Consider the following 15,008-nt stretch of genomic DNA (forward strand, 5'->3'; position numbering starts at 1 on the left):
GGACATTGTGAAGGTTTTGAATAGAGTTCAATTTTCTTCCTCTTGGTTTGCTTGTACTGGTAGACCGCTCTTGCGCTTTGGCGTGTTTGCATAACGTCAACTGACGGACAAGCTTCACTAGGTCTGCGTTTCTGCGTTTCAGTCTTGCAATGAATCCTCCTTCTGGTCAGGGTTGTATCACTGCTATGGAGTCTGAGTATTGACTGTCAGACGAAGAATGTGCATGTATATGTACATGTCATGTGAATATGTGGGATAGTGGCACAGTGGCACACACAGGATCGATACGCTTGCTTGCATGTCCGCAGGTCAACGGTCTGATACCTTACTCCGTACTTTTCCTTCCTTACGCCCGCTGACTCCCCAGAGGTTCGTTGTCAGCAGCCCGCAGTCAGCACTAAGGTGGACGGGAACTTGAAATCCGCCTTGGCTTGCGTCTCGGGCTTTGCTGATTCCGGGGCCTGAACGTACATTCGATCGCTGCGTGACGCAAGGGATTTACTGAATGGATCATAGAGTTGGACGGCTGGGTTCCTTTAACTGGCATGCCATCCACCAATCCCGATCTGGTCTTAAGATGGGCGTTCAAGCGTGGGACTTGGCGTGAATTGGAGTGGCTGAATCTGCCCCGGTAGCACGACCTACGGGCTGCCGGATAGGTATGAAAGCATATGCGGTAGATTTGGCCGTGAAGATCATTGTCACTGTTGGCACAAGGACGGTGTGCTGTCTGCTACGCTGCGGCGGAGCCTTGGTTTAGACACTTCAAGGTTCAATCCCGGCGTTGACAGGGCGCAATTGAGTTCAAACAAAGTTTCAGCACGAGGGTACTCTTCGCTGACCTGGAGATCCAACGAATCAGGCAGGGATGGCCTATTTATCAGGCTATGCAGCATTACCCTCTACGTAAACAAGAGCTCGTATTGTCTGACTTGTCCACTTCGAATTGACCCAGATATACCCAAGATATCCAACCTAAAAGAAAAACAATCATGACCTTGAAACTAAAGCGGCAATCCATCACGAGCTACCGGGTAGTCAATACTGCTACCTGCCATGCCTTGCCTTGCTTATTCAGCCCCCTGGCATGACAGTGAGCCAGAAACCTGGAAATGCTACCGTTACTGCAGCCGTCGACGCACAGATCAATGATCTCCTGATCGACGGTACAGAACGCAGGGCTGTGGGTATGTCCGTGCACTGCATGCCTGTACGGATGATTTTCGTAAACTTCCTGTTCGAGACCCGGGATTTGGTTCGTCCCTGACCATGCCAATATGCCATGTCACAGTGGCCTAAAAGTCGGTGCCAATGTCGTGTTGGCGGCAGCCGGACGGTAGATCCCAGCATAATAGTGACCGACTTGCTTCAGTTCGAAATTCGTTTTAATAAAGGATAGACTTGCCAGTCATATGGCTGGTTCCTCGTGCCCATGTGGGCATGGTGGGCCCTGTATACTTCCTAGGTAGCACTTATTCCATTACTTACCCTATACACCTCAGTGGAGGGACAGGTTAGGTGCACCTCCATTTACTCTCCGTGTTCACGCTGTTTTCCATTAGTAGCATACAATTTCATCATTATTGCACACTGTATCTCTCTCCTCTCTCTCTCTCTTCAGCATGAAAGCGTTCTACCTTATCAGGAGGCATGCCGTCGCAATCAACTACCGCAGTAAGCTTACCACTTCTTAACAACCAACTTTATACTCTTCTTACATCAGAAATTACTTGGCATAATTGAAGCTTGTCAGTCTTGGTTATGCAACTTAAAGACTCGGAGAGCAGGAGTCAAGTGGGACGTTGCAAGACTGCGATAAGCCCGCATAGCTTTGTTTATGGCTTCTGGAACTAAACATAATATATCCAAGCTATATATTTGGTACGCAAGCCACGGTCAGTTAACGTCTTTTCCATAGCGAAAACGCCAGCACTTTGGACGATGAGCGCATAGGATTAGAGAAAACTCTAGAGATTTCTGCTAAGGCGTCTCTGACTGCAGAAGAACACCTCCCACAAGCCCACTTTCATCTCCTTCGAGACCCTGGTGCTACAGAAGGATCAACCGGTAACCACATCCCAGTTGGAAGGATGCTGTGGTGCGGTTCGGGAGACGCATCTCTGCACGGAGAGTCAAGTTTTCCCATCTACGGACAAGGAAGACTATTGCCATGCTTTATGTCATGCTAACGGGTATGGTCATAGAGCGTGAATGAGGTTCCACAAAGACAATAACTCAGCGTGGGAATCATCGAGGCTTCATATAGCACGGCATACTGGCAAGATACATTAGAACAGAAGAGCTCTGGCCAAATCATGGCCTGGGCCCTGGAAGATGATCCCCCTGGACCTAGACCAACTCATTTCTCTTCCTCTAGGTGCTTTATTTGATGTCTCAAGGCTACGCTTTCTCTGCAGTGGGTAAAATACGCCGGAATGAGACTTTTTGGGTTGATGATCTTAGATGACTGGCTCTGTTGCTTAACTGGGCATGTCGAATCCCGAATAAAGTCTACTGCCTGCAGTCACGGTCTTTATAGAGGTCGAATTATGAAAACAACCTCACCAAGCATTTAGGGAGACAGTACATCAACACGTCGACCTCCTGTTAGCAGAAGCCAATATGAGTCTGAGTACTTTGCTGTTGGCTCTTGCTCTTAGATCTCCTACCCTAATCTCAGTCTTCTCGTCCTGAGCGTGTTCGGGCCCTCGTTAGGCTTAGAGTGAATCCGGAATCCGAGATGGCCACGCCGGCTAGAACGTGTATGCAGAAAATTGCAGCTGTGCAAGAGCAGAGTTCTATATTAGCTGCCTCTGAAATATCTCCATGTTGCTAAAGGTCGATTCTCTTTCGGCAAGGCTGTTGTTCATAGAATATGCTGTCCATTTGTTCTTTATAGGGCTGACAAGGCCTTGCGAAACACTGCATCGTGGTGACTTGAAGAACCCGCCACGTCAAAGGGGACTGTAGAAGCTGGCCAGGGGATGGGATAGGAGACCGACTATTCTGAGACAGCACGAATAGGAAGGTAAGGTATTGGGAACTCACACAACTGCCAGTATGGCCTTCTTTCCTGTAGTAAATACGCTGGGGCAAATATTCCCATGCTTGAGAGTCGAGAAATATTAATATCATGATAAGCATACCGGCAACTGAAAGCGTCTGCGTTTATTTAGGGCTATTCGGAAGTCAGTTATCAAATGGCCTGATGCGCATAACGAGATTGCAATCGGCACTTATGTACGGACGCCAGCACTGCTATAATACGCTTGTCCAATGTCTAATGTCTTGGTTACCCGTCAATATGTGAATCTCTTGTAAAGAAGAACTGAAGTTGAATGGACTAGACCATGTGGAGGTCTGTAGGTGGATGAAAGGGCTGATTTGCTTGTTATAGGACTCTGACCTGCTCGTTTTACAGCCTATAAGGGTATATTTCTGGGCCTGGGCTAAACTAGATTTGATTATATAGGCTTCAGTCGTCAGTCCTTATCCGGTCTCCTCAAGCGCATCACACCCTTCTCTCAGCTATTGCCTAGAAGAGCTCTTTACCGCCGAAAAAAGAGCGAGGGACATTTATCAGCATCACATTTGCCTAACGAATAGAATCTCAGTTCAGCCTCAGGAAGGTGCGACTGAGTAGGGCCCGTCTACTGCCCAGGAAAGAGCACACTGTTCGCAAACACTGCGCTCGCCTTGTCTTCTTGTAAAAGGATCTGTGAAAGATGCGGCTTCATGCTCGGATCCCAGAGTTCATCCAGACGGTGCAAGCCTGGGGGTCCCAGCTACCGCATTCGTATACCGTCTACTTGTGTGGGCACATGATATGCTCTGTCGTTTAAGTAGATACCGACTTGCCTGGTTAGATTACATGTTATGAAGACAACCTTCTTCAATATATGGACCTGACGTGGGAGCACCGGATAGGAAATACCACTTGTCCGTCCATGCTCATGATAGTTATAGATATAGGGTGTAACCATCAACTGTATTCCTGGTCATACCCTGTGCACCGTCATCTCAAATCAATCCACCTGTCTTGCTCATCCCCGTCTGCCTCTCCCTTCCAAAACAAAGCCCTAACCTGCCTGGCCGGCATCCCGAGCAAGCCCCCCCAAACCCCCGCTGTTCCAGGGCTCACCAGTTCCTCCACCTCTAGACTAACAAGCACATCAACAACCCACTCCTGGCAGCTTCTCTTGCCATCTCTAGGCGCAGGCTCTGAGCGGATGATCTTGACGGCATGCCGTCTTTGCTCGGGCGTCAGATCTCCGATCTTCACCATCCCTTCCGCTTGGAGCGAGGAGATGTCGATCCCCTCTCGCGCGTCGAACTGGAACCAGAGCGGGGAGAGAGAGATCGGTTGGATGTGTAGAAGGTCGCCGTAGGAGGCGCCCGGCGTGCGCAGGAAGAAGGACCAGTGCGAGCAGGAGGTTGGGGTTAGGCCGAGCCCCGAGATGGGGATGTACAGCTCGTGCGTTGGTGTCATTGTTCAGGCTCTCGATGCTGCTTGAGGCTCGGCCGGCCTGATCGGGTTGGATCTGGTGTGGGGTTAGTCTGGCTTGGATGAAAGGGGGTGTTCTGGGTGTGTTGATCTGCGATGGCCTGGGAGGATTGTAGATGGTGGGGTCTTACAGTAGGTGGGTAGCACGACAGAAGACCTCGGGGAATATCGTGATGCTGTACTTCTCCAGCTAGTGACTCAGTAGATAGGCTTATAGTCGGCCGTTCGAAAGAGGAACAGCGATCAACCAGCTCGCGCTGGTTTGGAGCCGGTCAAAGCTGGACGGTCATCAGGAATGACGAGATGAGATCGAGCTGAGGTGAGCGACGCATTCTTTGGAGCTAGTCTAGGCCGATGCAAGCAGATTAAATAAGCGCGGGCGTGGTGAGGCCGTTCTGGTTAGTTATCCTAACCGAGACTCCTCATTGGAGTATTTTGGTACTTTTGTAGTATACAAGAATACGTTTATTCTTGGTGGGAGAGTCTTAACGTCCCATAACACCTCTGCTAAAATCGAACAAAAAGACCACACCAAATCATATATTGACAGAAGTTATCCAAAAACAAATTTCATCCAAAGTCTATACTTACCACTCCATCCGCGCTATAGGGAACGATGTATCCTATATATATCCACCTGTCTCCAATATAACCCGGACGGCCGTCCAACTTCTGGCCCAACCCATCCATTATATTCCATCATCCGGCACGACTACAGGTTGCAAATCCCGCTCCCTTCCAGCTTCGCCTTCGGATACAGAACCCTCGGCAAGCCGCTCTCCATAGGCACTGACACCTCACCGCTGTCCGAAACCGTAATGTCCTCACAGGTATAGATCTCAGTGACTGCCGCCCCAGCCGTGTACCCGGTGTTCGGAACCGAGACAGTCGATGAACCAGCGTTAGCGCCAGCGTTCGTGAGAATCGTAATGATCTGCGACCCGTCGAATCCTTTGCGCATGGCAAGGACGTTGTTCTCGTTGTAGATAGCATAGTTCTGTTCATTTCATTCGCCGTCAGTTCTATCATATAAACCCCATTACTCAAAGGGCCGGGGTATATGGGGAGAGGAGAGAGATACTTTGTAAGAAAGGTAGGTCTCATTCTGCCAGATAGCATGATTCCGGATCTGGTTCGTCTTCGCAATGAACTGGTACAGCTCGCTCGTCGTGTCGTATCCGGAGAGCCAGGTTGCCTCGCGGTTTGCCGGGTCTCCTGCGCCGGAGTAGTGCTGTTCTTGTCCGGCGTAGATGATGGGGATCCCGTCGGAGAGGATCACGAAGGCGGCGACGTTCTTGGCGAGGGAGATGTCGTCGGTGTATCTGTATCGTCTGGTCAGTGGCATTGCCTAGAAGAATCGGGGGAATTGGGGTTGAGGGAAGCGTACGAGGCAAAGCGTGGGTTATCGTGGTTCTCGATGAAGTTACCCAGCAAGGTAGCGTCTGAGCAGGTGTACTTGACCGTTTCGATCATGTTGGCTAGATCGTTGAGACTGCCAAATGTGGAGCTGAAAGCATTTAACAGGGGGTAGTAGCTGGTACAGTTAGCGGGCATGCAGGTAATCGGGATAAATAGTAAGAAAGTACATGGGATAGTTCAGCACCCCGTCCATAACCTCCTGATACCCGCATGTGTAATCGGGATCGCCCTGGAAGACCTCGCCGACGCAGTACACGCCCGCGGCATCATTGTAGTCGCGCCAGAAGTCCTTCTGCACGTGGCGAGCGGTGTCGATGCGAAGGCCGTCGACTTTTGTTGTATCGATGTGAGAAGACATTCATACATATGTATACAATACTAGGAGGATGGGGGAGGGGCTTTACTAGAGTAGTTAGACACAAGGTCACCCACCCAGTCGTACCAAATCTCTTTGACCTCCTCGTTGGTGGTATCGACATCTGGCAGACTGACGGCGTCGGTGTACAGCCAGCACTCCTCGACCTGGGTCTGGTTGTCGTAGTCTGTAATATCGCAGGGAGTATGGAAGTAGTCTGCTGAGTTAAAGGGGTTGAAGACGCTGTAGTCGACCGACGCGGCGGGCGCGTCGTAGCCCTGCATTGACCATGAGTATTGGTACCTATACAAGCAAGCACACTTGCAGTTCAAACTCACAAAATGATTGGCAACGACGTCGACCATCAGGTACATTCCTCGGTCGTGCAGCGCGTCAGACAATGCTCGGAGGTCGTCTTGACTGCCAAAGTGCGGGTTCAACGCATATCTGCGCTCATCGTTAATTTTATGCCATTGAGTATAAAGGATACCTACATATCCTGCTGCCAGTACCCATGGTATGCCTCCCCATGCTGCCCGTCCTCGAGATTGGCGGTCACTGGGGTGATCCAGATGGCTGTGAAGCCCATCCCCTGGATGTAGTCCAGCTGGTTAATGATTCCCTGCCATGTCCCGCCGCAGTACTTCTGCGCAGGGTCAGTCTCTGAATCAGAATCAAAATCTAGGTCCAGGTTGCTCACCACCGCACTAGTATCACATTCGGCGGTTGTCGAGTTGTCGGTGCGGGCAAAGCGATCGGTGAGTAAAAAGTAGATTGACTGCGAGCGCCATTCGGCAGGCGTCGCAGCCAGCACTGTCGCCGCAAGGGAGAGAAAGAGAGCCGACCGCATCGTGGCAGAAGGATCTTGTTGATGGTCTACACTCTACAACACCTAACACTACGGTGGGGTGCCCATATTTATCACATATATCCTACGACCGACTGAGCATCCCCAAGTACCCGGCTTTGTCGGAGGTTTCTGCAATGGTTGGCAAGGAATGGCCACGCCAGTCCAGCCATGACGCCAGGAGATTACTAGGGGTGTAGTGGGGAACCTTGCAAGCCGGCAGAGTGCGGGGAACATCCCAAGTATTATTGGTCTGAACACCCTAATGTACCTGCTGGAGTCGCATTTCACTACCGGTACTTCACACTAATTCACACCGGCGACTCCGGCCCTAATCCACCTATACCCAACCGGCCTCACCACCGGAGGGTCCAATCTCGCCCCCAAGCACCATCGTTTGTAAATTGGCCTAGCCCGGTTATAAACAGGACCCGCGACTGGGCGTCATATTCTGCAGGCACTTGCTGTCCGTTAGATGTGACCGAGACCGGGTTGTCAAGGACACCAAAAATGGTTACATTCGCCAATGGGTTGGCTTCCTTCCATTCGCCTTCGGATGATACGGTTAGGGCGGACCGACTGGCCCTAAATTTGACGTTAAGCGACACTTTTGGTTGGATACTCTCCCCATCATCGAGGTATAGATGGCCCGATGCTGTTCCGTCTTTACCGAGAGCGACTAGCAGTGTCCACGGCGTCTTCCGGGCGTCGCGGGTCGTCAAAGCAGGCTCTTGCATTGGCAGGATACTTCCGCCCCGGACGTAGACCGGTATATGGCCGAGGGGCGCGTCGATCGTCGTGTTGACTCCCGGCTGGGCGTCAACTGCAGTTTGTGTGTACCAATCGTACCAGATTTCTCCCTGCCCTACTCCAGGAAAGATGCCTTTAACAGTACTTACCTGAGGCTCGAGAACTGGAGTGACCAGAATGGAGGGGCCGACCAGGAACTGATTGTCAATCGCAGCCAGGGACGGATCGTCCGGAAACTCCCAGGCTAGCGCTCGCAGAACAGTAGAGCCCGTAGTATGCGCATCGTGCATCAAAGTGTAGAAATAAGGTAGCAGAGCATATCGAATCCTCATCGCCTTCTTGGTGGCATCAATGACCGATGCCCATTGATAAGGCTCCTGAGGAATTGTCCCAAGAACATTGTGGTTACGATAGAACGGGAAGAAAGCTGACAACTGCATCCAACGGTTGCAGAGTTCCTCCGCGGTGTTTCCACTAAATCCGCACGTATCGACTCCGAACATCGGAATGCCATAGAGAGAAAACTGCAACGCCTGCGAGATTGAAAAGTACATGGACGACCACCGGGAGTAGTTGTCACCGCCCCAATGGCCGGCCCATTTTCCAGAGCCAGCAAACGTCGAGCGGCCAATGATGAATGGGCGCTTCCTGGGCGCGATCTGAGTCAAACCTTGGTAGGTGGCCTGGATGCCCATATGCCCGTAGAGGCTATGCACGTCGTACTCGTGATAGCCGTCAACGTGAGTAGCATTTGGCGAGACTGCGTGCACAGCAAGATCATGGCCCGTCTGGACATGGTTGATCACGTAAGGTGGATAGTTGACATTACGGACACCAGGTGTGGGCGAAGTACGCAAATAGGAGCTGGTGGATGTCGTAGTCTCTGTGGCGGTGGCTGCGGCCTGGCTCGAAGAAGCTGCAGATGCAGAGGCAGCCTCTGTCGCGTTGGACAGCTCAAATCCTTCAGGATACTCGTAATCAACGTTGCCCGGTTCACCTGGCAATCTGAAAGGCGGGTGAACGGGGTTGAGTGTCCGGTTCCGAGACCCACAGCTTCCCACACAGAAAGACGATACCTCACTCATGTCGTACCACACTCCATCGAATTTGACTTTCTCATACCAAGTCACAAGCTCGTTGGCCCAGAAATCAGCCGCATCGGGGTGATGCCAGTCGGGAAAGACTGTATAACCAGGCCACACAGCGCCAATGTAGAGGCTGCCATCTGGATTCTTGAGGAAGACGTCTCGGGCCGCGCCTCGAGTGTACGTTTCATAACTAGGATCGTCAGCAGTACTCGGCAATACACACGAAAAAACTTACGAATCTGAAGCGTTTCGCGGGTTAGGGATATACAGCGCCGCATCCACAATTGGGACAAAATGGCGCCCACCTGCGTGAAGCTTGTCCAAGAAAACTTTGGTCTCGTTATATGGAAATCTATACTCGTCATTTACAAAGTCTCTATAACCATGCATATAGTCAATGTCGGCCCTAAAGATGTAAGCTAGGATTCAAATAGGTGCGTATCCGTGCATACCAGAGATATTCCAACGGAATCTCAAATCTTTCAAAATTGGCAAGAACATCTGCAAAGGCCGACCAGTTGTTGTAACCCCACCGGCATTGATGGAAACCGAGCGTGTTGTACTTTTGCATAGCAGGGAGACCAACGGTGCTGCGCTGGTATTGCTTTGTGACCTCTGCTACAGTCGGCCCCGAGTAGAAGGTGAGGTCGATGCTTCCTCCAATCGTTCGCCAAGTCAAGCCCTGCGGATTCAGGACAACTTCATGGCCGTGAGAGTTTCTGAGGAAAACCCCATGCGAGTAAGAGGTATATGTTGCCAAAGGGTCAGCCTCACTACTTTTCACGTATATGTGTTTTCCAGCCTCGTCAACTGAGAAGTATCTTGTGTCTACGTAAAATGCATGCTGTCCGTAGATGTTGCTGCATACCATTAGCATGGGACAAGGATGAGAGTAACCGAACGTACGCATCTATCGGATTGCCAATGTCGGCCGCATAAGAGGTCAGTGTGGCGTTTCGCAACAGACGCAGCTGGTTGATGCGTTCTCCTAGACCATACAGATTGTATTCCTCCGGCAAAGATGTCACAAACTCGATGAATTGGTTCTCGAAAACCAATACGGAACCGGCGGTATCGAAGAGTACCTCGCCCGTCGACTTCCGGGCGACCTGGAAGTTGAAAGTTGGCTCGTTTGACCATGTCACGGAGAAGTCGCTGTGCGACTCGGAGGCATCTGCGGCCGGTTTCGGTCGGGGGACGAATTCCTCTGGCAGAATATACCAGGACACGTTGGATGCGTCCACGTAGGTCGGTGTGATTTGTATGTTCAAGCGGTCCGTATCCTGATACTGCAACTCCAAAGTCAACGACTCGACGTCCGTCCCGTATACATTGCAGGGCTCGCCGGCCAGCCGTAGGCTGGCGGTAAAGCCCAGGTCCGTTTGTTGTACATCGGATGCCTTGTACCCAGGACAGACGGACTGGGCATTGACGGCTTCGGGATCGTCCACATTGGCAATCAAGTCTGCCCCGACATCCACATAATCCGAGAGTGTAAATTGAGCCCGTTGCCCGGTTACGGTCGCGGTCGCGGCTGCGTTTACGGTCGCGGACTCGGCATCTGGCCAGAGGGCGTCCTGGACCGCGCCAGAGGCTAGGACCGGAAGGGTCCCAGCTAGGTGCATGAAGCGGACCATAGTGGGTAGCGTAGGCTTTTCCAGTCGTACGATGGATCAGGTCATCCAACAACCACGGCCTTGACTCTATTTATCTTCGAGGTTTCAAAGTCGACGGAAGAGTCTCAGGTTCACAGACATGCAAGAGTCAAACCATGCTGTGGCACGTCCCGCGACGATTATCCATTTGAGTTTAGAATTCTAGACGCAACAACGCATGCAAGGGGTGTATGCTGAGGACGACCGAAAGAGAGCGCTTGTTGAAGCCAGAAGCCAGCAGGCAGCAAGCCAGTGGGTGATGCGGGGACGACCGGTCCCCCGCGATCAACCCGGCCAAAGCTTGGGACTCAGATCCGTTTGGAGGGGTGGATGCACTGCAAATTGCTGATTGGTCATTGCTCCGATAAAAGACCGAACCTATAACGAAGCTGTTATAGTCGAGGATAGTTGAGTTCAAGGATGCAGGATACGAAGGTCGAAGCACCGGGTGATGGAAGAGGAAGAAGAGAGGAGATTGTGGAGTGTTAACTCTCAACCAAGCTATTCTGTACGGAGTTTCTACCCAGAGCAGGGTTCATCCCCAGATACCGTATTGTGTGCGTAATGTTACGAGCGTGCCATCCCTAAAATTACCACCGGTGAGCAACTCGAGTCTCCAGCCTTCCCGCTAACCCCAGTCCCCGACCAAACTGAGAACAGTCGAGTTGATCGATTTCCTGGATGATCTGGAGTCTGGACTGCTAGCTATGCTCTCGGCACCATGAGTATCACATGAATTCATGGAATCCAGACATTCAGCGCTTCGTTGTCCAAAAACTCAAACAGACGTCGAGATTGAGAACGGAATCGGGCCCCCTCCCAGAAGCCATGGTGGAGAACGATCGCTGCACATCAACACCACCAAGACGAATGTACGAGGATTCGGCATCTGTCGTTGGCACTGTATCGGTTCCCTGGGTCATGCTGCTGTTCCTCGGCTTCCCGACAGACTTGGGCCCCTAAGCGAGCCACAGAAGCCCGATTTCTAAAGAGGCGTTCCTGTCTTACTCGACACTGACGAAAGACCAGCGCAGGGGACCACCGCTAGACCAAGGATCACAGGCAGATGGACTTCATGCAGGGGAGGTTTCTAGAAAATCGCGCATGCTGGCAGGACGTCATACTGGGCAACAATCCGGATCCAGGATTCAGGGGTTTCTGACAGCCGGTTCTCGGGCCTGGCTGTAGCCGTCACCTCGCTCATTTCTCTAAGCAAAAGGTGGGCAGCCTGGAGCGCAGTCCACCGGCAGAGCTAACGCGAAGAAGCCTTAAATGAACTGTTAAGGGCTGCTAAGAGACGAAGCCGAGAAGCGATGGTGTAACGCGGGGCTGAGCCTGACTACGGCTGCAGGCCACTACGGAGTACTAACTATACTATACGGAGGGCAAGCGGATAGTGGAGTTAGTGTCGCTGCTATCCGATTATTCCTGCCCGTCTCGCTCTTTATCCTCTCCCTCCCCCGCTTGCTTTCCCCAGATTTCCACCCCATGCGTACGTCTGCAAGGACTATAGCGATTTCATACCGTTGACGAGCAATCTGACATGACCCGCATGCCTCTTCAAGACTAGCTTCTCATCTACCGGCACTGCTCATTATCGATTGCCTTTGGCCCGGCCGTCGTGCACCATGGCCTCACCAGCCGCTCCGAAACACAAACCTTTCAAGCAGGCCTGTGACAACTGTCGCCGGAGGAAAATCAAGTGCTCACGAGAGCTCCCGTGCGACAAGTGCCAGCGCCTGCTCCTCTCCTGCTCTTACAGTGATGTGCTCCGTCGCAAAGGGCCGAAATTTCGAACCCTATACCCTCTAGCGCCTATCCATCCACTGGTGGCCAGACAGCGACAGATTCTCCAGTATGATCCTCCACGATTCTCTGCAGAGAGGGAATGGTATGCAGAGCCTACGAGCTACCCGGTCGGCGGCTCGCCCACGTCTCCGCCCTTCATGGAAGAGCCGCAATATCTGCCGCCTGAACACCCCGACTCATTCAGCCGGCTGCCTCCACCAGAACTCGTCTCTTCGCCGGATTCTCTGAACTCCCTAGCGGACTCTCCGACTGCGGTGCTGTTTCGTTCGCCGCGGATTCTGACTGCACCTGTGCTTCTGGCGCACGTCAATGTCTACTTGAAGTACATGTTTCCTATCATGCCCGTGGTCCGAAGAGAAGAGCTCCAGCAGGACTGCCACCATCCAGAGCGCCTAACTCCCCAGCGGTACGCCTTCCTGGCGTCCCTGTGTGCCGCCACGCATATCCAGCTGAAACTCGACGGAGCAACGCCCGTCGCGGATCCTTCGCATTTTCAAGCCGGTGAGAACTCATCAATGTCCGGTGAAGAACTGCTTGCCGAAGCCGTGCGCGCAAGGAAAGATTGCGACCCAATTGAGGATATGAATGTTGAGAGTCTTTTGACCTCGTTCTTCCTATTCGCTTCATACGGAAATCTGGACCGCCAGGACCACGCATGGTTCTACCTCTGCCAGGCGACGTCAATGGTTTTCGCGCTGGGGCTGCATCGCGAATCAACATACGCCGAGTTGAACACCGAAGAAGCAGAACAGAAGCGAAGGGTCTTCTGGCTTCTCTTCATCACAGAACGGTATTTACTTTCCCAGAGCTAAATAGACCATAAAATTGACAAGTGCTGCAGAGGTTATGCCCTCCAACAAGCGAAACCTGTCATGCTCCGCAACTCCATCCACAAACCGCAAGTCCTGTGCTCCGACGACCCGATTCTCGCCTACGGCTTCATCAACCTCATCGGCGTCTTCGAGAGCCTCAGCGTCAACCTTTACGACTGGGTCTCAGCAGGCGGAAGCGTAAGCGGAGGCGGAAATAACCGAGACGGCTCCTCCGAGATGCCGCCTACATCAGCCATCCAGGCAACTCTCAGCAAACCGATCTCGCTCGAGGGTGTCTCGGAAATCCAAAAGGTTGATATCCTCATCACACAGCAGTGGCTTCAGGCCATGATGTGGAAACTCTCCATGACGCGTGCATCGCAACCAGGCTCGCGGAATGAGACGGTCCTCCCGTTCCATCTTCCTGTATTGGTGGGCAAGGCTGTTATGTCTGTTATTGCGGAGGCATCGCAGGGGGCTGTCGACGCGCATGGAATTGGGATGGTAGTTCTCGCCACTTTAGCAATTTACCTCGATTAAGGCTGACGGTTACGCAGGAACAAAAGCTCTTCGACCTCGGCACCTCTATCGCCGACGTCTCACGTTCTCTCTCCACAAAAGCTGCAAACAGCCTCGCCGAGTCAACCGTCGACCCCCGCGAGCTCCTCTGGGGTATCCTTTCCACCCTCTCCCGCATCCGTGGCTCCCAGTCGTACCTCTTCCCATCTCTCCTTGAGCGCTGCAAAGGCACGCTAGGCTTTGATTCCCCGACGCCGCTTTCTATCAGTGACTTTCACCAGATTAATCCTCCGCTTCTCAATTCCGCTAGCTCTTCTTCAATTGCGTCTGAAACTTTAAATATCTCTGGACCATGGCCCGCGCCTGATGACAATACTATAGATTCTAGCACAGGCAGCGGGACAACGAGTTCGTGTGCATGGGAAATAACCTCTGATGATACGAACGACCAGAACCAGACTAGTGATCAGCCTCCGCCTTCATTGTCGGGATCATCATCAGTCCCCCTTTCGGTCTCGCGAATGCATCCGTCCACTAGTATGGCGGCAGAACTCTCGTTTCAAGTTGGGGATTTATTGACTTGACTTCTAAACTGGCTCCACCACCACCACCACCTCTTCCTCCTCCTCCTCCTCCTCCTCCTTAATTCGCCCATACACAGAAAGGGTATATATATCGCTACCGAGAATTCTAGGTTTTTAAATATCTATCAACCTGCCGGAGATATTGGACTGCGTTTTGCACATCTGCATATCTTCCCAACGTCTTTCCTCCCTCCATGTATCTATCTATCATTATCACCATCTCTCCATCCTCATACCTATGGCCAGGAAGTACAAGGACTCAGCTGACATGACACGATATGATATACCACCTATAGACTCAATGGAACGAACAATATAATTTACTATATACTTCTATAGCTCTACTTTGTGCTTCGGTGAATAAATGTGCATGCAATTCTAACAAGAAGACTGACACAACTAATTTCTTGAATTCATCAAAGCATAGTGCAGTCTTTCCTGAATATTAACTAAGGTAGGATGGGATAGGCTAGGTGATGTAAGAGGACAGCAAAGACGAAACCCAGCGTCTGATTTGGTCGTTCTGTGCAGCGGGACAGTAGCAGCTCAGCTGAATATAGGTACAACGAAGCGAATAGACAAGACAGAACACGGAAGAAACAGAAAGCTGCGGTATCATCGGAACATGGAAATGGAACAGAAAAGTCATGATCTAAATCTGTGCCG

At 51.8% G+C, this 15,008-nt stretch overlaps 5 protein-coding genes across 5 annotated transcripts; 1 reads left to right on the plus strand and 4 right to left on the minus strand.

Moving 5' to 3' along the window:
* Window positions 1-985: 985 nt before the first annotated feature.
* On the minus strand, window positions 986-1,423 carry BDW70DRAFT_115074 (uncharacterized protein). The gene has a single exon (XM_073734624.1). The coding sequence runs from the start codon at window positions 1,348-1,350 to the stop codon at window positions 1,075-1,077; it is 276 nt and encodes a 91-aa protein (XP_073598819.1). The 5' UTR covers window positions 1,351-1,423; the 3' UTR covers window positions 986-1,074.
* Window positions 1,424-4,015: 2,592 nt separating this feature from the next.
* BDW70DRAFT_157139 (uncharacterized protein) lies at window positions 4,016-4,489 on the minus strand (the record flags this gene model as incomplete). The annotated part of the gene is made up of 1 exon (XM_073740303.1): window positions 4,016-4,489. One exon carries the CDS (start codon window positions 4,487-4,489, stop codon window positions 4,016-4,018), a length of 474 nt encoding a protein of 157 aa, XP_073598820.1.
* Window positions 4,490-5,212: 723 nt separating this feature from the next.
* BDW70DRAFT_171609 (alpha-amylase) lies at window positions 5,213-7,128 on the minus strand (the record flags this gene model as incomplete). Its single annotated transcript, XM_073743264.1, has 8 exons — window positions 5,213-5,501; window positions 5,586-5,826; window positions 5,892-6,038; window positions 6,091-6,253; window positions 6,328-6,556; window positions 6,617-6,725; window positions 6,773-6,924; window positions 6,979-7,128. The coding sequence occupies 8 exons, from the start codon at window positions 7,126-7,128 to the stop codon at window positions 5,217-5,219; spliced, it is 1,476 nt and encodes a 491-aa protein (XP_073598821.1). The 3' UTR covers window positions 5,213-5,216.
* Window positions 7,123-11,079, minus strand: BDW70DRAFT_130185 (glycosyl hydrolases family 31-domain-containing protein). Its single transcript, XM_073735755.1, has 4 exons — window positions 9,870-11,079; window positions 9,416-9,823; window positions 9,199-9,369; window positions 7,123-9,153 (listed from the first exon to the last, which is right to left on the minus strand). Exons 1-4 carry the CDS (start codon window positions 10,598-10,600, stop codon window positions 7,482-7,484), a joined length of 2,982 nt encoding a protein of 993 aa, XP_073598822.1. The 5' UTR covers window positions 10,601-11,079; the 3' UTR covers window positions 7,123-7,481.
* A 1,167-nt stretch (window positions 11,080-12,246) lies between these two features.
* BDW70DRAFT_148038 (putative C6 transcription factor (AmyR)) lies at window positions 12,247-14,342 on the plus strand (the record flags this gene model as incomplete). Its single annotated transcript, XM_073738805.1, has 3 exons — window positions 12,247-13,217; window positions 13,269-13,743; window positions 13,797-14,342. 3 exons carry the CDS (start codon window positions 12,247-12,249, stop codon window positions 14,340-14,342), a joined length of 1,992 nt encoding a protein of 663 aa, XP_073598823.1.
* Between the last annotated feature and the right edge of the window lie 666 nt (window positions 14,343-15,008).

The sequence above is a fragment of the Aspergillus foveolatus genome (genome assembly GCF_047715535.1).
Source record: "Aspergillus foveolatus strain CBS 279.81 unplaced genomic scaffold BDW70scaffold_8, whole genome shotgun sequence".
Taxonomy (NCBI): Eukaryota; Fungi; Ascomycota; class Eurotiomycetes; order Eurotiales; family Aspergillaceae; genus Aspergillus; species Aspergillus foveolatus.